Consider the following 27,189-nt stretch of genomic DNA (forward strand, 5'->3'; position numbering starts at 1 on the left):
CTCTGGTCTCTGGTCGTGGGATCATTGTACTAACTTTCTAGATCTACAGTCATGATTGTACCTACAAAGTACAATTCTACAATCATCAGTCATGGCGTCAAGTAACATTTTAATTGTCATTACTTTTTTGACATTAGTTTGTGGAGCTGTCGCACGGGCCGGGTCCGCAGTTTTCGTCCTATTATTTTTTTGTGTTACCCTTCGGCGGCGGAGACATACATGACAGTACAATGTACTTGTACGGTACATGCCATGACTGCAATGATGTACGACATGACGATTGACGTGCCGCTGACCTTTTTTTTTTAGGAAACAGTACGAGGTGAATAGCAATTTCTGGACATGAAAATAAAATAGAGGCCCACTGGCTGTGTGTTTTACATTTTTCATATCTTTTTGTATCTATTGTATGGCCTAATCCTTCATCTTTCCAAATATGTGACAATTGCTCATGCTGTGATCCCAGAGACTTTATAGCAGGATGTTTTCGACAGGCCATTTTTTTGGCCTAAATTTCAGTGTATGGAATTCTGGACATGAAAGTAAAATAGCGTCAATAGGCATCCTATACTGCACCATTTTTGTTATTTTTTCAATTGATGGACTGCAGTTGGCCTCTTCACACTTCCAGCCAACAGGTCCAAGACTATACAGCGTCTGAAGTGGAGTGCACATGGGAAAGCCAACGATTCGTCCACTACTTCTTATTTTACTCAAAATTCAAAATTCTCATGCGACATAGTCACCACAAAACTCGTTGAAATGCCTCCCAAGAAAAGGCTATCAACAAGGCACCGACACGAGGAGAAACTACAACAGCCCAGCTGTCAACTACAACAAGAAAAAACTTCATCAACCTGACTGACTTGACTCTACACGCGACGAAAAATTATTTTACTCGAAATGTCCAGAAATGTACAATGTCCAGAAATAGCAACTCACCTCGTACTGTATATATGCTCTGTGTTCTGCAAATCATTATCGAAAAATCTCTTGAATGGCAGACTCCTGTATCCATTGTTTTTATCGATTATCGTAAAGCCTTTGACATCGTTAACCACTCACATCTTTTCGGTTGCCTTTTGGATTTTGGTTTCCCTCGCCACATAGTTTGTTTGCTTCAGAATCTTTACACAGGGATTAGCGGAGTTATCAGATGGAATGGCTCGCATTCGCCGGAGTTCGCCATCAAGAAGGGTGTTCGGCAGGGCTGTATTTTGTCCCCACATCTATTTAGCCTGTACACTGAGAGTGTTATGCGTGTTGCTGATGTGGACAGTATCGGTGTGAGAATCGGAGGACGCCGGCTGTCGAACCTACGATATGCAGATGACACGGGATTGTGTGCACATCCATCAGAAGTGTCTACCCTCACCAATGCTGTTAATGACGCTGGAAGAGAGAAGGGCCTGTCACTGAATCTGTCCAAAACCAAGATCATGCATATCGGAACCTGTACTGCTGGTGCAAACGATACTGCTCCAACGCCCCTTGTGGTCGACGAAGAACGAATTGCAGAGGTGAGCAGTTTCAAGTATCTGGGATCCTGGAAGACAACAAACGGTGATTGCAGCCTCGATATTCGGTCAAGAATTGCCATGGCGAAAGAGCGTATGCTGCAGTTAATTGACATCTGGAAAGACCACAACATCTCCAGACAGCTGAAAATCCGGATAATGCATGCCTTAGTGTGGTCTGTCCTGCTGTATGGAGCTGAGAGTTGGACTCTGCGGAAGACAGATGAACGACGAATACAGGCAGCAGAAATGTGGTGCTACCGACGTCTGCTCAGAGTATCCTGGATGGAGAAGCGCACAAATGACAGTATCCTGGTGGAGTTGGGAGTACAGAGACAGCTGCTAGCCAGGGTCAGGATACGCAAACTGACCTATTTCGGGCACACATGCCGCCCATCTGGCTGCGAGCTTGTACGTGACGTGATGTTTGGTGTCGTGGATGGTAAGAGAAAGCGTGGTCGTCCGAAGATTTCCTTTGCTGACAACATCGTTTCGTGGACTGGTATGTCTCTGCATGAGAATTGCCAGTTGGCATCTGACAGAGATGCCTGGCAGTCGCACTGTGCATCTACTGCTTACACAGCTGCATAATGCCGTTTATTATTATTTTTAAAATTTTACTTTTATTATTTTTTTCGGCAACGCAGATGATGATGATGATGACATGTATACAGTCTACAGAGCTAGAGCGAGTGAACGTAGATCTACATGATTGTACTCGTACACATGCGGTTGTTGCCTGGAACGAGAAGGCTGCGTTATTTTCAAGATCATGCATGATGCTCTGACGTGATGGCGGTCTCCGTCAATTTGATCAATATGTCGATGAGATGGAAATAATTATTATAAAGTCAAATTATTATTCTCATACTGTAGTAGTACACTGCTGTTGGCTGATGATCCGGCCTACTTGAGTACTTGAGTACTTGTGCGTAAAACTCAAGACACTTTCTTCCTCCTCCGCTTCTGTTGTAAGTATCTCTGCTAATGTGGATCAACTTGATCAAGCACTGACTCACAACCACACGGTTTGAACTTTGAAGGGAGGGAATTATCGTATCTCCTTTTTGTTTTAAAAGGATTGTGAGAACTTCAGATCCAATTATCATCATGTCAACAATCAGGCCCGGGGAAGTGAACTGAGAGAAAAGTGAGAAGATAACTATTATACAAGTATCTCAGATGGTTAGAGCATAGCTCATGACAAGCAAGATCTCGGCCTGGAGGCCTGGTGTGATTGGAATTTCCACTTTTATGGCAGTTCATTTCCTTGAACGTTTACGGGGAATCATTGCGTGACCTAGCATATATCGTATATAGCCCCTTCCCAAAGGTGCTCTTTTAATTCGCACTTAGTGCTTTTGGCGTCCCTCAATATATGCTGAAAAAGTGCTCTTTTTTCAGTGAAAACAGGCAAAAAGTGCTCATTTTTCAGTGAAGCATAGCCATGATATATGTTCAGATATGAACCCAAGCTGAGAAATGAATACGCACTCTTCCATTTATTGGTCCACGAAAGGCAAAACAGGAAGTAAAGGTCAAAAAACCCACTTTTTACAGCATTGTGTACACCGGGTACCGGGTACAAGCTTCACCAACTTGTTGCCCCCCAAACCTGTAGATCAAAAACGAACGCCTCCTCAATCTTTGGACAGAACTACAATGTAGCTAAGGAAAAACTAATAATTGGAGGCGTATCCAATTAGTTGGTAGAAGCCGGTAGAAGTTGGTAGAGCTACGGGATTTCCAGCAAGATCAAGGATTTGTACACAACTCCATACAGAAGAGGAACATTTCGCGTACATATCGTGTAAACTACTAAATCCGGTAGAATAGCGTTCGTGCACTTACCTCTACCATCTACCTCTATCGGTAGAGTGACTCTACTCTAGTCTACCAGGTAGTTAAAAACGAACGCAGCCTGAGTGTACCTACTGTAGATAGGGATAGGGAGTTTTCTTTAAAAATAGCAAAACAACATGAAGTCTATGGAAAGAACAAGAAGAATCTCCAAAGCATTTTGCAAATTCCACCTCTCCACATTTTACATGCAGATTCATCCTCGAACAATGTTCACAAACATGATCTTGCAGATGTATCTTCAATTCTTCATCGATTTTTATTGTACATGTGTTCTGTAATTTTTAAGGATTCCCAAAAAGACTATCTAGGGGGTCTCCAGGATCAAGTAAAAAAAAGGAGATAAGTTAGCATCCACCGCAATGGTAGAAAGGAAAACAGTGAAAAAGAACGGAACATCCGGATATATTGTTGGGAGAGAGAGAGAGAGGGGGGGGGGGGGGGAGTTTGCAACGCCACCAATGACTATGTCACTGCCGCCGCTCAAGAGCATCGTCAGGCCCAGCGGCACGGTGGACAGCCGGCCGCTCGCCTTATAGGAAGTGACTCGCCGAGCCTCGGTGGTGAAGCCCGCACAGCAACCACCGCCAGGCAAGAGAGTCCAGTCCTCCAATGCAATTGAAGCCAAAGCTGCTGCTAAAGCCAAAGAAGAAGCAAGAATTTCTGCCAAAAAAGAACAACTACAGAACTTGGTGAACGTCACCAAACTTGAAACAAAAGATACTCCGCTAAAATACTCACATGTACAAGTAAAATCCGGAACATCTAGAGCAGCCGCTAGTAAGGATAAGCCTCCAGCCACAGCAGCTCCCGATGCTGTAATTGATCTCGAAAAACCTAACACACGCACATCTCCTCCTTCTGCTGTATCAACTCCTCCTTCAAGCGTGTTGGTCCGGATGATGCTGCTGATTCTCCAGCCGAATCACCCGCCACAGATCCTGTGTTGGGTGGTGCTGCTGGCTCTCCAGCTGAATCACCCGCAGCAGTTCCTGTTACTGCCGAGCAGGCTAGGGTGAAAGCCAGACGTCCAGACGTACCCCGTGCAGCACATCCAGAAACTCCTCCCTAGTTTGCTGGTGCCAAACCGGATGGCAGAAAGAAGCCAAAGTTGCGACGACAGAATGCGCTGGACGCTAGCGACGCACATCAGTACCCTAATACTACTACTGCTATTACTATTAGTGGTGTTCAAGGACAGGCTGGCATCGCCACTGCTACACATATTATCGGTACCAAGAGAGCCACCGGCAAGCCGTGTTCCGACACTGCAAGAAGCCGCCGGGCGGCAGAGGAAAACCTGTTGCTGTACAGGGGGAGACGATGGGCAGGGCCGATCAGCAAACTGATGCTGGTAAGGAGAGCTACGAGGTGCTGTCTTCCGCACATCGCAAAGCACAACGCAAGAAGTTCAGCGTTGTTCGTCGTCTAAAGAAGCAGGCTCGCATACTTGCCCCTGGCCTGCCCGGTGCACCCCGCATGCTCCTTGACTACATGAACGAGCGTTCATCACCGCCAACACGCCCCGCTGGTCCAATGCCACCACAATCCCGCCCTGACTGTTCATCACCATCAAGAACAAGCTCTTATGGTTCATCACCATCACGAACAAGCTCTGATTGGTCATCGCCACGACGATCACCCGCGGATGATGAGCAGCACCAATATGCCTTATATGGTGATTCTCAAGTGGCAGAAGGTGATGTTGGCACTCTGGTACATGACTCATTGGATGTGCCAGCAGATCGTGAGCATGTTCATATTGCTACTGATGCTGATCCTAATGTTCCTGGCTACGCTGGTTGCACCGACACTGACCAGGAGATACCAAGGACACAAGATGAAGAGACACTTCCGGTGGAGCCTGTTGCACAAATTGTTGTGAGTGTATTGGCTCCACTTCGTCCAGAGTATCAGTAGATTCGGCGGAGCATGAACGGTTGCCCGGTTTCGGATGGTTGTCTCTCAGCCCACGGACTGTGAGTGCACCCGAAGTCTACCATCCAACCTAGTCCTTCTCCCCGCAAGGGCAGCGTGATGTCCAGTCGGCTTTGGAATATGTATATCGGGACAGTTCTGAGGAGTTTGAAGACTTCCAAGGCGGCTATGATTCTGAATCCCTGGTGTCTTAAACGCGCACGCCGCTGTCGTCCATGCCACCGCAGGAGGTATCCCTGCCACCTAGTCCTTACTCTGCACAGGTGCAGCAGAAGCAGCAGGACGTTGCGGAGAGCACGGCTACGCCCACATCCCAGCTCATCTGAGAGGGTTTGGCGTCACAGCATGTTGCACCCAGTCCACACGATGCAATGCATTGCCGCCAGTCACACCTCAGGCAGCACATACACCCAGGCTGCACACACCTCAAGCAACACCCACGCACACTTCCACCCCTGGAAGCACACCACGAGCTGCATCCACAAACACCTAATGGATGGGCAGATCTCTCATCAACTTCCATTTATAGAATATAGTGATATACCCGAGACCAAACAAATCCAACTTTTATGAAATTGTTGTCATTGCTAACTCCCTTAAATCAATCAAGTTTTTCAGGTCTTTGATCGTCAAAATCTATCCTCAAATATGTAGAAGAAGCAAGTATCAAATAATTGTGATTTGTATTCTAGTAATAATAAAACAGGTTTTCTGAAAGGAAACATTGTGAAAATGGATGTTGTAGTTGTTGAAACTTGACTGCAATAATTACATCGCACAAAGTAACACGGTAATATGACTTGACTGCCATAATTGCAGAGAGAGAGAGAGAGATAGAGAGAGAGAGAGAGAGAGAGAGAGAGAGAGAGAGAGAGAGAGAGAGAGAGAGAGAGAGAGAGAGAGAGAGAGAGAGAGAGAGAGAGAGAGAGAGAGAGAGAGAGAGAGAGAGAAAGGAGAGAGGAGAGAGAGAGAGAGAAAAGTTGCTAGATGCTGGTAAGGAAAGCTATCAGCTGGGTAGCTACGGCAATTATGGGCGTGCAGCGGTAGCTATCCATGCCAACAGAATCAAAAGGTGAGTACGGGGTGTATGCAGGCCAGCAGGAAAGGGTATGGGAGAAGGTACGTAGAAAATGGTATGGGAGAAGGTACCTAAAACAATGCATATTATTGCATCTCGGAACTATTTTTCCGTCTAAAGCCCTGCCTGCTGCGCTGCCACGATTTGGAGCGATTTTTATAATTTGCTTTTGGTTTCCACATCTTCTATGCCAAACTGTCGGCAGAGATCGGGATAATTGGGGTCCGTCAGTGCTGCACGATACAGAGAGAATAGTGCAATATCTGTTGCAGTGCGACCTTTTGTTGACAAATCAGTGAGCACCTTTCCAAGTACACTTGCAAATCTACAGGGGAAAACATAGGCATGTGCATGACACACACACACACACACACACACACACACGCACACACATACTCATAATCAATATCTATTTTAATATCCTAAAATTATCTATCTAAAGACACCGAAATACCACAAGCTGCTTTAGACACAATCATATCATTCTTATTCCAGAATGCAAGCAAATGCACTGTTCAGAGTTGGGCAATGTGAGGAAGAAGGATTGGTTGACGTAACCAGATAGTGTTCACACTACAGTCTTTCCTACCCGGCATCCATCCAGTACGTTCCGGGAAGCAATATTTAAGCCGAGATGCGTGCAAGCTTATACCACCAACACCCCACCGGAGTCTAATCCTTCAGTTAGGTCAGTGCATGCCTGGAGCAAGTCAGAGTAGCCTGCGAGTCACACACTGCCTAGAAAATGTCCTGTTCGCCAAGTATACATACTCGAAATACCAATGGGCACAGGCTGCTACTAGCTTCGCCATGCCACCAATTCTCAGACTTCACATGCCGTATTTAGTAGTAGCAGTAGAATGTATTATTTGATAGGGAAGGATTTAAAACAGTATGCACCTCTATGCAAGACCTTTAAATCAGGGTAACCTGGAATTTCAATTATCTCAAAACGTACAGCAAAACCTGGTTTAAACGATCGCCCACAGTGCGAGCAAACGTGGTCTTTAGCAGGTGGTCTTTAGAACATAGTCCCATACCAGCATATTGGACCCTGCACACGCATCCATGTACACATGTGTTGGGCACAGAATACTTTCATTTTGATTAAACACCCATATGGGTGTTCAGACCTCACTCACTCAAGGGCATGAAGTGCATGGCAGCACACTTTGCACTGTCACTTGTCACTTCCGTTACCAGCATGCACTTGCTTCGGAGCGCATTTCAGCGACGAAGACGGTTGCTTATTCCAGTTTAAAATTTTCTATGCAGAACTGCGGGCGCAATGAAAAGGGGAAGTCCGGTGAAAAATTTAAATTTTACAGTCCGTAGAGTTCGGGTCGCTGAGTCGAATGGTCTTTGTCCGAGGAGGCTGCGGCTTATGGTTCGTCAGATACGCCCAATCGAACATGTGCGAATTTGAGCGCGCATCACCCAAATCCAGGTGATGACGTCACAGCGTGCAGCCAGGTAGCCACACCATCTAGTTGTGTACAAAAATGGCCATATTCGGAGCGCGTTCGATTGAGGAACCGTTTGTCGCAGCTTCTTCGGACCAAGACCATTCGATTCAGCGTTACAAACACTACGTACCCTGTGATTTTCAGCTCGGTAAACCTCGAGATTATACAGTATTTTAGCCGTTTCCGAGTTGGACTTTTTCCGTCAGCCTCTACGTGCAGTGTGTTATCTAGCTGTAGTAGTAGTGCAGTCAACAAACTCATCACAGACGGAACTACTCCCGCACTGGGGTAGTATCTACATTGGACTACAACAAGACTCGAGTCACAACTGACACAAGACTCAGAAAACTAGTCAACACACGAACTAACTTGTCATGTACTACACTCGTATCAGTCGTATTGTACAGTCATGTAGTCAGAGAACGTGCGTTTCTCCTTGCCGGTGCCGGTGGTTGTGCTTTGAGAAAGAAAATTTTAGTTTTCCGCTCTCGCCTCATTATTTTATGCTACAGCGATGAGTGCAGAACCGTGACAAGTGACAAAACAGCGAACAGCTCCCGGACCTAGAACTTTCAGATTCCATAGCGTTGCGAGCGAAGAGTCGTGACCGTGGTTCAAAAAGCCTGCACTGTTCTCCAATTGAGTAGTCCGAAATATTCCAAGTTCGCACCAAAACATCGCCATGTGGCAGGCTACTGGAGTCTAAGCCAATCTAATCGGTATGGAACAACATTTAGAGCACTCGCATCACTCTTCTCCATTTTGGCGACCCTGCTCTCCAGCGATCTGATAATTACATCAGCCTCGTCTGCAATAGCTGCTGCTTCTTCATCAGTCGGAAACTCAGTAGCGCTCACTCTTGACCGGCCCGCGAGGCCATTTCTTCAGCTGAACACCGAGGTTCTCAGCCCCAGACCGAACTCATGAAGGTCAGCCATGGCTGCATCCTCACTCTCACAAGGAGTTACAGGTCTTCGGGGTCGCTTGCACCACCTAATATCAGTCGCCAAATCATTTGAAATAGCACTGACACTATTGCTTTCACGCACTCCTTTTGACCTAGCTGCACGCTATGACGTTGCAGAGGGTGTGGCGCGGCCGCATGACGTCATGGCGCAGCCCCCGAAACTCAGTTTTTCAAACGGAAATATCTCGAGAACGCTTTGTCGGAGACACGTGGGACCAACACCATTCGACTCAGCGCCCGAAACTCTACCGACCCTGAAATTTAAATTTTTCACCGGATTTCCCCTTTAAATTTAGGCGGCCGCTATACCCTGGTTTTTCTGTAAATCGTTAACAATAAATGCAGAAACCTTCGAAGATGAGCAAGGAATGGTTTTGCAAGTTGCCTATAATCAGCATCAAACCTGCTGCCAGATGGAGTATGTTTACGGTAGCATCTGATCCATAATGTAGCTCTCTTCAAGGTCGACTGGCAAATTGGTAGTCACGGTTAGTAGAAGACTACTATCAGCATGTATGCTAGACGAGTACAGTCCTGTACACATGTACACAGTTGCTATGCCCAGCAGGTTGTGCACTTACTTGAAGGCATGTCCACCACCAACACAGACTGACACATTCGGGTGCCCGTATCCAGCCAGGGTGTCCACGACAAAGTTACGATCCGGTGGCATTGTGTAGAGGCATGTCTTAACCAGGGCCTTCGGGCCGTATGCCTGCGGACAAGGCAAAAATGCAACAATACGGACAAATAGGCTTGAGTGTACATGGATCAGCAGATTGTTGTGTAGCAATCAAATCGAATCAGTACCTATCCGAAAAGAGTGGTCTTTACACTTGCTCAGATCCTTACACTTCCCTTTCGGTCTGTCTTACATTAAATTATATTTTGTTTCCAATTCGGTTCTCCTTCTAGTGGCACTCAGTACCGGTGAGTTACCAAAAGTACATGGTTTATACCCTACTAGCAGCACCCCCGGCCAGCGTTGCCTGGCCGAATGTGGCATGCGGGTGAAGCAAGTACATGAACAGCACACGTGCTCAGCACGTGGTGGTGGCCAGACCGCTGAAGTCCTGGTGAGGGAGGTTCTTCATCGTTGGAAGGAGAAGGAGGGACGTCTGTTACGCCTTCGGGAGGCTGGTCAGGGTTGTCCATCACCTGGTGGCGGATGAAGCGGCTCAAAAAATTCATAAACTTACGAACAAAAGTGCGATGCGCTCTTCACTGCAGATCAGATGCAGAGTGCAGTCAGTGCAGATCTTTTGTATCCTTTTGTTGCAGATGTTTCTATTTGCAGAGAACGGTTCACGTGGTCCGCAGCGCTTGTGCGGCTGCTAGTGCTACCTATGGCCTAGGCTAGGTGGCTACATGATTCGCACGCGAAGCATGCTCAGTGCTTCTGCGCGCGGCTGCTACTGCTACTCGTACTGATCGTGTCTGCTACCTACACTCAGCACGTGGTGGTGGCTACACGATTCGCACGCTTCGCATGCTCAGTGCTTCTGTGGCTGCTTCCGCTAGCTACACGATTCGCACGCGAAGCTTCGCGTGCTCAGTGCTTCTGCGGCCGCTAGCTACACTGTTCGCACGCTTCGCGTGCTCAGGGCAGCGCTGCTCCGCAGCATGGCCTGAGCGTGACACACACACACACACGTCACAGGTGCCTCTTCTTTATAAGTAAAGATATGTACCATACCGTGCATGTCTGTGTTTTAGACCAGTACTGTGTATGCCTAAATGTATCCTCTTACACTGGGATTGAAGTACCTGGTATAACTAGTTTCACTAAAGCCATGATAAAGAATTTAAAAATGTTCGGCCTTGTTTCACACAATACGGACAGGTTCGGGATGATGCAATCTCTATTAGTGCACTCGATTCGATTGCAGGTCCAATCCCCGAATAGCAGAAGTTAAAATTGGGTTTCAAGCCTAGATGGCTATAGGAAAAGCTTAGTTCACTACGATTATCCAGCTGTATGAAAGAATGGAGTACCAACAGATGTGTCGCGTTGCCGATGGTGCTGTGTCAACATGTAGAGGTCGGCTGGAGAGAGCAGTCATGGTGAGGTGCCATCGATGAAAATTTAATCAGTTGGAATGAACATGTGCTCGTACATGTAAGAAAATGTTACCTCTGCTCACCTTTGGAAAGAACTTCTTAACAAACTCATCTGTCTTCTCTGTGTTGAGCTTGTCTGGTGTGAAGCTCCTCTGGTCGGCTGTGACTGCTGCACCACCACAGTCGATGGCAATCTTGACACCCATGATACCATGGATGGGCAGGCCGTAAAAGATCAAATTGTCATGCACCCAGATCCAGACGGGAAATCTGCAAGAATGAACATGTCGGGCGGGTGAGACAAGCTTCAGCACGGCACACCAAGAATATAGCACATATTCGGATGCAAAGTACTGGACTTTTTTTAGGATCTGCATAGGATATCCTTGCCATTTGGCTTTGACTGTACATGCACAGTCCTGGACATGCCGCGGCACCTTACTTTGCCTATACAAATAACTCAGTTGCCCTCAGAGATACTTCAACGTGTGTGCGTTGTGCAGAACACTCACTGCATATACCGGTACAATGCACTGTAGCAATAAGCAGAGTTGCTGTAGTGGAGTTTTAAAAGGTCCCGAGCGATGCAGTGAACCTTACCAATGTAGTGCCTCTCTATGAATCACACACACTTCAGTTGTCAGGATAGTGTTGGTACGGGTGGCTGGACATTCCTAGAGAATGTCTGCTTCTCAGGTGAATCATACAGCATACCGCATTTCCCCAATTACGAATCGTATCGTTTCACAAAAGGCAACGCAGTCAAAGAAGAGTACAGTAAAACCCGGTGTAAGCGACCTCTGGGTTTAGCGACCGTTTTTCCATGCACCGACAGTTCTACACAGACACTGTGGGACCTGGTTCTAAAGACCACCACCCGACTTTAACGACCGCTTTTGCTTGCACCGTGGGGTGGTCGCTTAAACCAGGTTCTACTGTTACATGTATGTGATGTAGAGTGAAGTGTGCATGCTATTACTCATGTTAAAATTTGTTGTACTGTGCCAGAGGAGCACAACGGAGACCATGGCATTCATGACCAGGGGAATGCGGGGCGGTAGTCCCAACTGTTCTTACTTTGCCGGCAGGAAGTCCTGGATGTGCGGTGTGGCGTAATACTGAACCTGTTCTTGCGTAATGGTCAGCGGGATGTGAACTCCAAAATTTCCCAGGACCTGTACAAGAGAGTGGGTTGCGTGGAAAAGCAGTGCAGAAAAGAAGTACTGTAAAAGCCTTATATAATAATTATATCGAAGTGCTAGATCTAACGAGTTAAAGGGGAACTCCACGAAAAAATGAAAATTTGATAGCCTGTAGAGTTTCGGGCGCTGAGTCGAATGGTCTTGGTCTGAAGTCTCTACGAGAAAGCGTTCTTGAGATATTTCAATTTTAGCCACGCCCCATACCAATGTATGTGTGACGTCATTGTGGCAATGTGCGAAAATACTTGGATTTTGAATCTCACTTTCTTCAGGACGAAAGTCACTTCAGAAAGTAGTTTGCCAAGTCGCCTGAGCCGCTGCAATGCCAACTTGTTGTGTTGTTGATTGTGCCAGTATCACATCATCCTCCTGGGGTTAGTTTTCTCAAATTCCCAAAGGATGGAGACCTGGCAAAGCGCCGAGATGTTGCAATGCGTCGTGAAAATTTCAAGCCTATTTTCGCAGCACGAGCTATGTTTGCTCGCTGCATTTATGATCCAGAGGGGCTTGAGAGCTGAGTTTTGACGAGTACGCCGTCCAGGAAAGCCCTCATCAGTGTACCAGTGCCCTCCGAACCGTGAGCCTCCAGCAAAGCGAACTCAACAAGCTGCAACTGAGAAAGCAGGGCGAGATACGTCCCATCAGGATCAGAAGAGTACATCACCCCATCAACTCCGACTGCAGCTAGCTGATGAACGATATTACCCCAGTAACTTTGCGCATACCAGTACTCAAACTGTGCACATCTGTCATCAACTGGGACGCAAACAGACAGACCTCCAGCAAGTACGAAGGTTACAGAACTGTTTGCTTGAGATGTGCAGGCAGCATGCACGACGAACTGTCTCACCAATCCTGCCAAACTGAACCAGTGTAAGTTGATTGCGTGGATATGTCTCTATTTATAACAGCTACCCTACTTCTAGGCATGGTTGCATGAATACCATATCACTCAGAGCAGTTGTTAGAAGTCTGGACAGCCTTGGAATAGTGCAAGTAAAGTGAAACAAAAATATATTACACTCCGAGTTCCACGCTTGCGGGATCACCAGGCCAAAAAAAATCTAATTTCGAACAAGGAATGGGTTCTGGTTGTATGCGAAAGAAAAGTAAGTGAAGACCTATTGTGCAAGGAATACAGTGGGAACTACACATATTATACACATGCACTCACACCATCACCCACATACGTGTGCGTGCACACACACAAACACAACAACACACACACATACGCACCCACATACTCAAACTCACTCGCAAGCACGCTAGCCTAAGGATAGTACATATTATGCTGTAGTAGTGGTATACTTAGTGAAATGACTATGTGTACATCTAATGACGCCGCCACTCCACGCCAGAAGACAACAAACATCTGCTGCAACATTTTTTGCTCCCGTCTCTTATGGGCAACACAGGGAATGAAACGAACAATGCAATTGAGAACAAGAGTCGTCCTGTACGGTGAAGTTTCCATTTTCTCATACAGCAGTATATTGTCTAAGCAAGTGTGTTTTCTCCACATTCTTTTTGCCATGCAGGTATATCACAGTGTCATGCCAAACTACATTCTCAAACGCATTCGTTTCTCAATTCTGGGGATGATTGGACACGCACATCTCGCAGCTCTTGACGACGTCAATGTCAACCGTCGCCACAGCACAACCAAAAAGACCGCGATAGGAAGGTATAAAGTCCAGTTCTCAAAGCATAAAGAAGACTGTGGCCAAATAGAAAATTATACGACAGAAAGAGCTATGAGTATGTTGACAAGCTCATGTGTGAGGTGGTAGCGGTTGCAAATGGCAACCTCCATGTTCCTGCCTTGGAGAAGCGTGTTTCCCTGCCAAATTCCAGGTGGAAGCCTCCTGAGAAGGCTGAGGTGGTGCAGGATTTGGATATCTTTGCCTGATGGTATTCACAACGCAGGCTGGAAGACGACAACGAACGTGCTTGCCCAATTTGCCGTGTACATAGTGTGTACTGCCTGTGTGCCGCATAGCGTAGAGATCTACACAAACACAGAATGTCATATGGAATGTGTATGATGAGTGCTTGTACACATACCACATTGCTGTACCGTAATAATTATTATAGTCAAATACTCATTTACTCTACATATGCGCTGTATTGCACCTACCGGTACCTACCTGCACTTTCAGTGCGCGCGCCATACTAATTTAGCGTCCACTGGTACAAAGATGGAGGGTCTTGTAGAATTTACCATAATTGCTGATTTCAAATTGAATTCCAATGATCTGGGGGATGAATACTGATTAGGACGTGTTCGATTACCTACTAGTACAGAGATATCTTGGTCAGAAAGTACAGATTTCTTACTCTCCTGCCAGAATTTGTGCATTATTTTGGTGTACGCTTTCTTGACCCCACGCTTGTACGTTGCATGCCATGGTATACTAGAAAACGAGTTTATTGACAAAGTCTATCGCTTGAAACGATAAAGTATGGGTTCGGGTGTGATCAAATGCACCCATGGTGCTCATAAACTGTGTGCAGTGCTCTCTTCACCAACAGAACACTACCTACCATACTTTGTAGATCTTGCACCAATCCAAGGGAAAATGACAAAGACAAATGTGAGTCATGCATGAAAACTTGTGATAGCACGGTCTATAGTACAGAACAACGTTGTTCGTGCTATGCCTGACAACAATAATTAGTTACACACAAAACATTACGCGCATCGATCCTCACAAGATAAGTCAAGACATACTCGGAGCAAAGAGAAATTTGTTTGTGTCATGCATGAAACTTGTGATAACTACCAGTACAATGTCTTTCTTGTGCGACGCCTACTGTAGTGCGCCTGACAACAATAAATTTCCCCCAAAAAATAAGAATAAGTGTATCATGCTGATACGCGATCCTCACAAGACAAGTCAAGGCAAACTAATTGAGGCTTACCTAATGTCAGACTCTTCTGTCACTGGCATTGGCGGCTTCTGCATGTAGAGATAACCTCGAAGAGCAGTGATGAGCACAGCCTAATGCAAGGATACGATCTCGTAATCTGCGAGGTCCGCTACGCAAGAAACCTTGGGCCGTCTTGTCGACAGGGACGGTCGACGGCGTCGACGGCAGCATCCTACCAGCAAAATCATTCCCGCGGGCTGGGCATGGCTATACACTTTTGTCCACGCTCGCACCAGTCGGAGTCCCAAACGAATCGAGATTCTGGTGGCCAAGCTACTCGTCTTCTGTCGGACGCAGCTGCTGACGCATCTTCTTCCTCCACATTTGTTACACGCGATGGCAGCTCCTCAGCAGAGTATCTGGGCTCCCTGCCCCAACCATACGCGGCGGTGGGTTGTTGGTCGTCCTCACTGGCCTCAGCATCGCTGCCTTCATTGCTGGGGACAGAGGATTGTTCGGAATCGCCCATCTTCCCTTGAAGTACCAACTAAAATTAGTGCTTGTAGACTGGCGAAGAGAAACGACTTTGCCACAATGACGTAGGCAGCCCGTGATGATGTAACCAAATGGCCGCATGACGTCAGGGCGCGGCCCCCGTTTTTGCAATTTCAAAGTGAAATATCTCAAGAACGCTTCGTCGTAGAGACTTCGGACCAAGACCATTCGACTCAGCGCCCGAAACTCTACAGGCTATCAAAGTTTCATTTTTTCGTGGAGTTCCCCTTTAACGAGGATAAATCTGTCGCTATAATAGAAAACTTTACACAGAAATCGATACTTACACTGTTGCTAGTGAGCGTTGAGAATGAGTGAGAATCGTTACATTCGGGTGCATGTAAACCGGTCCATTTTAGAAAATCGTGATATTTGCAGCTCGTTAGTATAATGGCTTTTACAGTACTAGGCTCTTCATTTGACCAAACGACACCGCACAACACTTGCAGACACAGTTAAGCCACACTACACAAGGTTGTGTTCCTCTCATGAAATCCTGTCATCTTATGGACCGAGGCGAGACTTGTCAGGGTTAACACTACTCCCTTTAATGGAGTGTGGACGGGGAACTATTCGTGCTGGTGTTTATGTGCTGGTGCCGTCTACAAGCATCGTGTGGGGCGCATGCCCCCTTTCTCTGGTGCTTTGGTGGCATGCTGATGCTGAGACCAATGGTCGGTGGAGTGCGTCCAGACTCACCTACACGTCTACCCTGTAGCACCCACCTTCCCATTGTTCTTTATTGTCCTTTTCATGTTCTTCCGTTTCCCCTTTTCCGGCGGGGCAGTGTTTTTGAAGTAAAAAAAAGAGTAAAATTCACAACGATAGAGCTGCTCACCTGGTTTGCCCATGCACCTGCAGTGACAATGATCTTATCGGCGGTGACCTTGCCACAAGATGTTGAAATCTCATACAACTGTGAGGCACTCTGCTGCTGTATTCTGAACACCTGGGATTGAATGCAATGAAGATCAAGGAATAGAACTGGTTCACGAGGAAAACATGAAGACCATGAACCAAAGCCATGTTGTTCAAGAGCCTGATGTTTGTGCTACTATTGAATTGCATGGTTCATGAGGAAACAGCAATTTGCAATGATAGAGTTAGCATAGATACGTCATGCATGATGAATTTTGGTGCTGTCAATGGTGAAAGGCAACAACAAAAAGGTTCCAAAAATCCCGCCGTGATTCATTCGGAGTTTTGCTCAATATGGGAACTGCGATGGATTTTGGTAGTCACCCATCCAAGTGGTCAGCCTGTACGAATTTGCACAGATGCCATGCATCGCTGTCACGGTTGCCCTACGGTCAAGAAGATTGTTTTCGTCGCCGAGCTCTTTGGTCAAAAGTTAACAAGGGGTCAGCCAAAACATCCTTGCTCAAACATTTGCTGGATGCAACCTATGATTATAGTGAGGTTCCAGGGGACAACTTCCTTCCTGGACGAAGTGGATGATTGTCTGCGGAATAACCAGTCCAAGATGGCCGCCGATCTGTTTCGTGGGTCGATTTCCAACTCGCCTGACAGTGTGGTGCTAACACTACTAGGCACTAGTGGATAACATCCTTCCCAAGATAGCCAGTGCCAAAGATCTGTATCAGGCAATGCTGGGGTCTCCAGACCGGGTCCTCTGTACTGCCAGCCCTTGTGATAGCCACAGCGCAACTGCTGCGGCTTCTGATGAAGTCGCCAGATTAGCATCTGACAAGTACAATCCCTGGGACCATCCAGATTTCTGCCTGGACAAGTACCGAAGATGGATAATCTCACTGAACCCCAGAACATTCCGCGCCAAAACTATAGCACTGAGGCTTCTTGCAGACTACCTGATTATCAGGCACTTCATTGAACAAGAGAGGCATGATGCCTCAGATATACACAACGAGGAACTGCTGCAGCACCTGCAAGGATTCGGGCATGCGTCATTAATTATCTTCTTAGACATCACAGACATGAGCCCAATCTTTGCATTCAAGCGTGCTGAGTTTGAGGCTCTCCTTGATCGGCCATGATGCCTCTGTTGCCGTGACTACCCAGGCGAGGTTCCTCTGGGGTATTACCACTGCTTACTTCCAATCATCTATTGGACTTGTATCAATCGTCGCCACTTACTTGGATGAGGCGGTTGGTTTACCAGGTTGACAGGTATATTCCAAGGCGCTCTGGAATAATATTACCTACCAATCTGCTAGACCAATGACCTCACCCAAACCACTTCAAAACCTTCAATGGTTTGTAGTACGGATCCGATTTGGGGTGACAAGCTCTGGTCCATCCAGCATCTTTTTGCCTAGCATGCTATATTCTATTCCCTTTCACAATGTCAGCTAGGGTTTATCGGGTGTTAGCGGCCGTCGTGAGTTCCCTTCGGGAACGGATACGATAATTTACTTTTTTTCTTCTTTTTTTCACAATGTTCTCTTTACTTTTTCTTATCTCCTGCTCCACTCCACCGTGCAGCTATGTCACATATTTGCAGAGGAAACTGGACCTTTTAGATGTGCTATTTCCGTCTCAAAAACTCAGGTGCGCACCATACCCCGATCATGACAAGGAACAAACAAATATCAAAACTAGTGCGAGATTTGCCATCTCTCGTCCGTCATAAGCCATATGCGTGTACCCACACCATGTCCTGCTTATGGAGTTACCTACTGTATAGCAGGAAATTTTCGGACGGAAATATTTTCGGACAAAGCCAAATTTCGACCATTCGTACGGATTTTATTTTCGTACAGTGACTTTATGTGCACTGTACATGGTTACTGGTTGCGGACATGTCCGCAACCAGTAACCATGTACAGTGCACATAAAGTCACATGAAATTAGTACGGAATTAATTTTAGTACAAAAAGGCCGTGTACGAAATCGTACGAAAATATATTCCGTCCGAAAATTTCCTGCTATACAGTATATACCCGTCAACTTTCACGAGTATCACGTATGTGGGTGTTGCATTTGAAATGGTCGACCATGTACAGAGCATCATCTGACTAGACATCATGGACAGAGCAATGCTTTTACTAGACATCTAGTTCTCAAGGGAGATGAAGGAATTGTGTGATGCAGTGACCACATTATACAGCAGCAGTCGTTAACCAGTACTAGTAACTGGTTCTGACCTTGCACTTGTCAACAACCGTTGCTCCACGCTGCCGAGCCAGCGCTACGTGAACAGCATTAGCCTGTGCAGCATCCACCAAGCCACCTTCGGGATCGATCAGAGCCTCAACGGAGTCGTCCACGTTGAACTGTGGGTAGCGTCGGTTAAACTCGCTGCCAGTCAGGTGTTCGTACCTTCAAACAACAAGTCAACGTGTTACTATAATACATGAGCATTAGCATGCTAACGCGAGTTAGCAGCCAGCCCAGCGAGCTTGCCCGACCTGCGCGCATGCGCGAGTCACGTGGGCACGCGCCCTTCAAATTCCTGTACAATGTCTCTTGCATGTCATTGCTGTTTGGACTTTCGAGCGTGCAACTTGCGGAACATGTGTTCCCAAACAATTTCCTTCCCACCCTCCCACCCACTAGCTCAACTCATGTTTCTCGCGAACACATGACGGTATCTGTATAGTCCATGAGAATATATGCTCTCAACTGGTTATGCATCTCTAATATATTTAGCATTTGGCGGCTCTACTCAGAGTCATTGGCGGCTCCATGCGGAGTCATTGGCGGCTCCATGCGGAGTCATTTGGCAGCTTCATGCGGAGTCATTCAGCGGCTCCATGCGGAGTCATTCAGCGGCTCCATGCGGAGTCATTCGCCGGCTCCATGCGGAGTCATTCGCCGGCTCCATGCGGAGTCATTCGGCTGCTCCAAGCGGAGTCATTTGCTGGCTCAGCTGCGAGCCGTCTAGCGGCTCCAAGCAGAGCCATCATACCAGTTGCTCAAATCGGCACTCCCAGCTTAATCCAAAACTCGGTTGCTCTGTTGTGAGGTGGGGGGATGCTAATTAGAAGTAGGATACACTTCGGGCTCTTAAACATGTTGAAAATGTTCACTGGTATACTTTCATGCCTTATCATCAGGTGAAATAGAGGCAAAATCAAATGAATATGGACAATGGATTAAATGCAGCAAAGAGGTGATAGAAACAGCACAAGGAAGAAGAGCCTAAACAAAAGCATCAAATCTCAAATCTGTATTTCACCTAATGATAAGGCATGAAAGTATACTAGTGAAAACTTTCAAAATGTTCAAGAGCCTAAAGTGTGTCCTACTTCGTAGAATTTCATCCTTGTCTCCAAGGAAATTGTTCAATGTGTTACACGAGCACATTGCCAATCAGTTCCCCACACCCGCAGAGTAGTTTGGACTAGGTGCCAAGTCATTATCTACTACTTGGTCTGCCCAGTTACAATTGGCGCTTATCTTCACACTTGTTTCAGGAAGGAAATACGAATATTTGAAGCAAGCCATGATCACAAAGCACTATGTACATGATTATTTACATGTCAGTAAGCAAACTCAGTCAAAAATTCAAGCAAGTTACACATCCTCCTCGCCACTATCGTCGCTGCCGGAAGAGCCCAAAACGTTCGATCCGGACAGCTGCTGCACATTTCATAGCTTGTTCCACTTCTCCTTGTCTCGAATCACGCTCAAAGGCCGTGCGTGCCTGTCACCTTGCCGAACAGAAGCTGAGTGAGACTGCCCGCATGTTGGCGGTAAGTGTTATCCCCGTTCGTCGCAATAATGCGACTTTGTTTGAGACAAAACGGCAACGCCACATCAGTGTCCTTTTTTCAAATCACCTCTTGCGCTTGTCGAACTTGCTGATGAGCACCCACGCGAGCCGCTGGTGCTTGGATATGCAGCGCAGTAATAGCTTCCGATTGATGTAGCACCTGTGCGTACTGCACCTAAGTCCTAACGCCGTGCACCAGGCTTTTCGGCTAGCTTCCTGAAAGTCCCTTGCACGAGTGCTTCCCTCAGCACTTGGTGTTTATTTTGATTAGCTCCTTTGCTCTGTCCTCTGTGAGCTTCAAAGTGTGTCCATTGGATTGGTCTCACTTTCTGGAGATGTCAACATGAACTGCAGGTTCTTCGGCAGCGATTTGCTGGTGATAACCTTTCACTAGGCGCTGTACTGTGCAAGCACTGAAATTCAAGCTCGCGAAGCGCTTTTTCAGCTTTTCTATACCTCCCCGGGGTAAACAATCCTTGCCATCAGACAGCTGGAAGTAGACAGAAACTGTATTCCAAATGGCTCCGAAATGCGAACATCCTGACCTATTTTACGGACTCGAGCGGAGGTTGCAGTGTTTTCTTGCGCTGAAGGAATTGTTCGTCGGCGGCAGCTCCGTCAAAAGGACTCAAACGAACCGATCGCAACTTCTGTGATGGTTTGTGCTGCCATGTCGTCGGATGCAATGGTCAATGGTTATATTTGGATGGTGAATTGGTGGTTCCATGCCGTGTGACACAGGCAGAACACCGAAAAACCAAGTGAGGAGATAAGCGCCAATTTTAACTTGGCGGACCAGGTACTAACTATGGACAGTAATGACATCCCTGGTCAGTTGGTATTATTGCTTCACTCACTTCATGCCTTGTTTGATGGCTGCCTGCACCGTGTCAACCATGAATGGACTGCCTTTCTCTGTGAGCTGTATGCTTCCGCAGTGATCGACACGCTTATGCTCGGCTTCCTGCTCCACTATGTGCCATCTGTAAGGACACAAAAAAGTATACAAGTCATTGAATAATGTAATGTGTGCAGGTGCGCGTACTTACATTATACACACACTCACATGCAAGATGCATTATGTACTGCATGGATACAAACATACTCACACAAAAGCACACGGGGAGTGATATAGATCTGAAGTCTCGCTGTATACCAGTATGCTACTAGAGCAGCCTTAGCTAAGGGCAGTGATGGAAATCTTAGTCCTTATACCCACTTAGTAATGTTAGTAACGTGCAGAGTCATTCACGCCCTCCGTGCTGCCGGTAGAAACAATACTTAGTCCAGATAGGTTAGCTTGAAAATAGCTAATAATGGATATTGTAACGAAAGGTACCATGCTGTTGATTGGGCTATCACTTACACCTGCTATCAAATGTCGCGCCGCGACAGAAGGCACTGGTAAGATCTGTTTTCTTATTGGATCGTCACTGGCAAATTGCATGAACATGCAGGTAACGCCGGTCATTGACAAGTTATGTGAATTTCGTGTGCTGGTGATCTGGGGGCACATGGGGATAGCAATGAGAGGTGGCTTACGCGTCCATAGCTTCCCTGGCCAGCTTTGTGTACGCCTCCACATGGTATGTCAGACGCCTAGAGACCAACAGAACACACGTCGGATACAAGAAAAATCTGTCTTGGTCGGCAACAGCTTGCGCATACATAGAATCCAACCAGCACTATATATATATCAACAGTACTAAACACACTTCCTGGTTTAGTTTATTGCGGAATTTAGGCAGAGCATGAGGGGGCGTCCAAGGTTACCAATAGTATTTTCAAAACGGAAAGTTTTCGTTTGGGGGTGGGTGGGTCTGAAGGAGTTTTTAAATAATTGAATGCAGGTGGAGAATGCCCAGTTACTTCTGGATGTCGAAAATTGACGTCAACATTTTATTGGACCTGCAGAAAAGGTAGGTGGGTGGGTGCGGGCTGAAAAATACTAAAACTTTTCGTTGTATAAAAACAATGGGTAACCCCGGACAGCCCCTAAGGTTCCTAAAACAATATAAGCAGGACACCACCAATGTCTTATAAAAAAAACTTTGAAATCAAACACAACTCCCGTACTGACCATCCCGTACACTATACGCGAGTAATCCTGAGAGCCGCCATTGGAGTGTCCCAGCTCAAACTGCTCCAGACCCAGAATTCCTGCAGCATAGGAACCAGACAGAAAGCAATAGTGAACAAGTACACAAAGTGGCATTGTATTCACATGTTTGAGGGAGTTGAAAAGGGGAAACGTCTGAGAAAAAATCAACTTTTATTATGGCTCACCTGTGAATATTATAGCTCAGATGGTGATTTTTCCATGTTACAATTTTATTATCGCCGAAGTCGCACCAACCTCTTCTACAATTTTTATTATAGCAATAAATTTAAAAGAAAGGACCAACATGTTACATGTTAAAGGGGAAGTTAAGGCAAAAATTAAAATTTCACCAGTTGTAGTCTTCGGGGTGCTGAGTCGAATGGTCTTGGTCCGAGAAAGCTGAGACGCTCCCTTCCTACTTGAATCCCAATCGAACTCGCGCACTTCCACCGAAACTGGGTGACTGCGCCCTACTAGATGGGGATTTGTATGCAAAATGTCACTAAAAGCGCCATTTCGTTCTTATAAAAGCACGGATGACCGCGATTGGCCCATATGTTGTAGTCTTTTGGACGCTGAGTCGACTGGTTTTGGTCCGAAAAGGCTGCGATGCAGCGTTCCTCCTTTATTCCCAATCGAACATGGTTGAACAAGCGGTCACGTGCTCCTGGGTGCCCAAATCACCTGGTCACTACGCCAGCAGGCGACAACTTTCACACCAAGGTTCAACTCGAGTGACAGGACTGCACCCAAAAAAGGTCAAACAAGCTAGTAAGTTGTACCCTGCAGGCACGGTGACCAGGTGACTGGCGTACGCAGGAGCACGTGACCGCTTGTTCAACCCATGTTCGATTGGGAATAAAGGAGGAACGCTGCATCACAGCCTTTTCGGACCAAAACCAATCGACTCAGCGTCCAAAAGACTACAACATATGGGCCAATCGCGGTCATCCATGCTTTTATAAGAACGAAATGGCGCTTTTAGTGACATTTTGCATACAAATCCCCATCTAGTAGGGCGCAGTCACCCAGTTTCGGTGGAAGTGCGCGAGTTCGATTGGGATTCAAGTAGGAAGGGAGCGTCTCAGCTTCCTCGGACCACGACCATTCGACTCGGCAGCCCGAAGACTACAACTGGTGAAATTTTAATTTTTGCCTTAACTTCCCCTTTAATGTTATCCGTAGTTTGTGTCCAACACTAACAGTTATAAGCAAACTGTTGTGTAGTCAGAAGGTGCAACAGCCAGCACAATGCGGACTGATGTTATACTAACATTTAACGACCTGATAAGCTCTATCACGTCTTGGATGCGTAAAATTTCCACCTTCTGACTACACAATATCTCAGTTGCTTATAACTTTTAGTGCCTGGACAAAAACTACAGATAACATGTAAGATTGTGGTCCTTTCTTTTAAATTTCATCCTTGGCTTTCCATCCGAGTCTAAGATAGCAATAAATAGAACTATTTCTGCCGTCATTACCATGGAGCAAGCAACAAAATGGTTGGTAGGTAGCAAAAAGGTAAGACAGCCATAATGTGAGAATTGTGAAGGGAAAAATTTCTTCTAGAAAGCCCGGTCTTGTCTCAACTTAATTGGCAAGCTTCAACGGCATTCTGCAAGTGACTTGTGACATGGCTAAACCAAAGAGGTGCGACTCATACGCCAGCGTGGCTCGGCTCCGACCAAGAAAAATACACAGTGCTCAAAAAACACATTAAGGACCTTCAAAGTGTAAATGAATGGGACTTCAAAACGCCACCACCTGTCAGCCAGGCACATCAACTGCACAGTCTGTGTGTGTGTTTTACTATATTCACATAACCAGCTCGAAAAGAATAAGGAAAGACAATGGTACGGAGACTAGGACAAACGTGACAACTAATGAGCAGGCGCTGCACCGAGACGCAGCAGTGATGGTGGGGCATTGATGACTCTGCCGACCTGAGGTCTCGGCGTCACGGCCAAAAACACGCACCAAAAACAATGAAAAAAGAAGAAGATAGAGCTGTACAGGTAAGAAAGATGCAAAAACCCAAGGCTTAACACGAGCGATTGTGGGGGAGAAACTGTCTTAGCGTCATACTATTCATAGGGAATCGACTGCCCAGAGCCAGTTTGTGCTGCGAAGATGGCGGTAAACATTCGTTTTGAATGATTGCATTCTCTTGCTGTGGGGAGGCTGGGATAGGAGAGCGGCAGGGAGGGAGTTCCAATCGCTGATGCTGCAGTGTGGGAACGAGCGCTTCAGTGCCAGCGGGGCAGATGCAGGCAGCTGGTGTTGGAGCTGGTGGTCATGGCCACTGACAGCACCGTGCTCGCTGCGAGTTCTGGGGTTGGTAGAGATGATGTGGCGCGGTGGCAACACAGAGAGCAGCTGCGGAGGACCAGGCAAGTAGTGCAGCTTGTACAGGCAGGCAAGCGAGGCAACAGTGCGGCGGATGGCCAGGCTGGGTAGGTGTGCCCCAGGGCCGATAGCATGAAGCGCGCGGCGCTGAACATTGTTCAGACGCTGGAGGTGGCTCTGCGCAGCTCCCATCCATACAAGAGGCGCATACTCCATGACTGGTCGTACGAACGCCTTGTATACGGTGGTCCGGCCGGCGGGGGTGAGGATGTGGGCGGCTCTGTTTAGGACCCCAAGCCGTTGGCGTGCACGGGTGGCTACGGAGCGTAGGTGATCGCTGAAGGTCAACTTGGCGTCCACCTTCACACCAAGGAGGGTGATGGTGGTTGTCTCGGGCACCAGTGTGCCACCAAACAGGAGTGGGGGGAGATCTAAGCCGGTGCGTCTGAGGGTGGCTGTCATGGCCTGGGATTTGGTCGGTTCAAACATCACTTTCCATGTATGACCCCACTCGTGCAGTCGGTCAACGGACACCTCAATGACTGCGCGGCGACTGTTGGGGTCTGCTGGGAGGTGACTAAGCTGTACAAAGTTGTATCATCAGCATAGCCATAGGCTTCCAAACTGGCGCCGTCAGCGAGAACATCTGGCGCGTCGTTGACGTAGGCCAGGAAAAGCGTTGGTCCAAGGATGCTTGGGGGACTCCAGCGGAGGTCGTATACCTAGATGACGTCCGCCCTCCAACGAGGCACTGTAGGGAACGGGTGTCCAGGTACGAGGCCAGCCATCTCTGAAGCGGACCATCTATGCCTAGGCTACGCACCTTGTGAAGGAGGCCGACATGCGAGACACGATCAAACGCTCCTGCGATGTCCACAGCTAGGATACGAGCCGCCCCTCCACAGCCCACAGCGCTTGCCCAGGCAGTTTGGAGAGCTTGCAAAGCGTCCGATGTTCCAAGGCCTCTGCGAAATCCAAACTGGTGCGACGTGAGCAGATGATGGTCTTCAAAATAGTTTACGATGTGTCTGTTTACAAGAGTTTCCATTACTTTCGAGATTATGCACAGTAAGGATACGGGCCTGTAGTTCTTAAGGGTTGAGCGGGAAGATCGCTTGTGGATCGGAACCACGTTGGCCGTCTTCCACATCCTAGGTTGCACTCCAGACCGGAAGCATAAAGCAAATAGCTTGGACAGTGGCTCTGCGAGCTCATGAGCACATTCCTTAAGGACGCGAGCAGAATGTCCGGCGAGGACGATAATCCGGGGATATTTCACATCCTATTTTACCGTGTGCCTTGTCACGACTGTACTTGTACACCTCTGTACTTGCGAACTGATTGATGCCAAGCCCAAGCGGGCCAAGGCACCAACCCATGCCATGCCGGGGTTCAGAGCCGTTTTCGAGAACATTTCAATGGACGCGCCTCCATACTGTTATACTGTATTATCTCTAATATAAGCACAGTCTCCAATAATAGCACGTCTCCAATAATAGAACACCTTGGGGCGGCATTCAAAAAATAAAGTACTCAGTCTCCATTATAAGCACACTGTGGGAATTCATTATCTGTACCGGCGAAAAAAACCCCGAAAGGTGTGTGTCTGACATGAATTTGGCATGGCAACATGCCTCTGAAATGAGGTTGAAATAATAATGGAACAGTCTCCAATAAAGGAACGTCTCCATTAATAGCACGGGGCGGAGGTACATTGAAAAAATAAAGGACCGTGCTTATATTAGAGATAATACGGTAATTGGAATTACAGGGCTCGATGAAATTTATTTGGATCACCGAGATTCATGCATCACACAGGTCGCGCGCATGCACTGACTGCGTTCGTTATCGCCGCGGGGAAACTGAGAAGAGCACATAACAGGCAGGTAAGGCCCAGGACATTAAAAAAAAACTCAACACGACGGACCTACTACAACAGGACTTAGCGTACTTACGTTTCGTCTGTCCCAAGGTCCGTGCTAACCAGTAGAGCGTTCCGCTGCCAATACCGCCGCAACCCACCACCACGTAGTCGTAATGGCCGTCCAGCGTTCCAGAGCAGCTGCCAGTAGGAGAAGACATTGTTGCAGACGCCAGGTGGTATGCTCCACTGTGACAGGGAGTCGGAGCACGAGCAACAAGGCTTGCAAGACGAGCAGCGGATAAAACCAACTGGTTCGTCTGAGCTAAACCAACAACATGTAAACAGGCTGACTGTTCTCATCGGGGCGCACGCTCCATAACTGCATAAGTAGATCTACATCGTCTGTCTTTCCATGGCATGCGGTGTCACCTCGTTCGCTCCTCCTGTCCTCCTACTAGTACTACTACTAGTCCTAGCTCACACCCGTCCCTGGTAGCCCTTACCCAAAGATGCTCGCCACTTTTTTCGCAACTTTTCGTTGTTTAGGAAGAAATCGCAACCTTCGCAACTACTTTCTTCATTTTCGCGAACTATTTCGCAACTACTTTCCACAACCTTAGCGACATGGCATGGGCCGGGGTCAAAAAGTCAAGTCACCGACTCA

General features: G+C 47.2%; 1 protein-coding gene and 1 long non-coding RNA gene across 3 annotated transcripts; both read right to left on the reverse strand.

Annotated features, from left to right (window-relative positions):
- Positions 1-5,808: 5,808 nt before the first annotated feature.
- Positions 5,809-27,189, reverse strand: LOC135817885 (monomeric sarcosine oxidase-like). 2 transcript variants are annotated; one of them, XM_065331172.1, is made up of 10 exons: positions 26,617-27,189; positions 22,302-22,371; positions 21,754-21,810; positions 21,069-21,194; positions 18,641-18,815; positions 16,354-16,464; positions 11,965-12,062; positions 10,971-11,157; positions 9,408-9,541; positions 5,809-6,718 (listed from the first exon to the last, which is right to left on the reverse strand). In XM_065331172.1, the coding sequence occupies exons 1-10, from the start codon at positions 26,741-26,743 to the stop codon at positions 6,550-6,552; spliced, it is 1,254 nt and encodes a 417-aa protein (XP_065187244.1). In that variant the 5' UTR covers positions 26,744-27,189; the 3' UTR covers positions 5,809-6,549. The 2 variants fall into 2 exon arrangements, with proteins under 2 accessions (XP_065187244.1, XP_065187245.1); XM_065331173.1 differs by lacking the exon at positions 26,617-27,189 and having other exon boundaries at positions 22,292-22,371.
- Positions 13,769-15,156, reverse strand: LOC135817892 (uncharacterized). Its single transcript, XR_010553590.1, has 2 exons — positions 15,012-15,156; positions 13,769-14,097 (listed from the first exon to the last, which is right to left on the reverse strand). It is a non-coding gene; the product is annotated as an uncharacterized LOC135817892 (long non-coding RNA).

Source organism: Sycon ciliatum, chromosome 5 (assembly GCF_964019385.1).
Source record: "Sycon ciliatum chromosome 5, ocSycCili1.1, whole genome shotgun sequence".
Lineage (NCBI taxonomy): Eukaryota > Metazoa > Porifera > Calcarea > Leucosolenida > Sycettidae > Sycon > Sycon ciliatum.

What these genes read in the sequence shown, in the direction of transcription:
- LOC135817885 (XM_065331172.1), bottom strand. Translation starts at nt 26,743, where the DNA reads ATGTCTTCTCCTACTGGCAGCTGCTCTGGAACGCTGGACGGCCATTAC. An exon ending in TTAAGAAGTTCTTTCCAAAG is followed by an intron (nt 9,542 to 10,970) that starts GTGAGCAGAGGT and finishes CCTTGTCCGCAG; the next exon opens with GCATACGGCCCGAAGGCCCT. An exon ending in GGTGGTGGACATGCCTTCAA is followed by an intron (nt 6,719 to 9,407) that starts GTAAGTGCACAA and finishes TTTCCCCTGTAG; the next exon opens with ATTTGCAAGTGTACTTGGAA.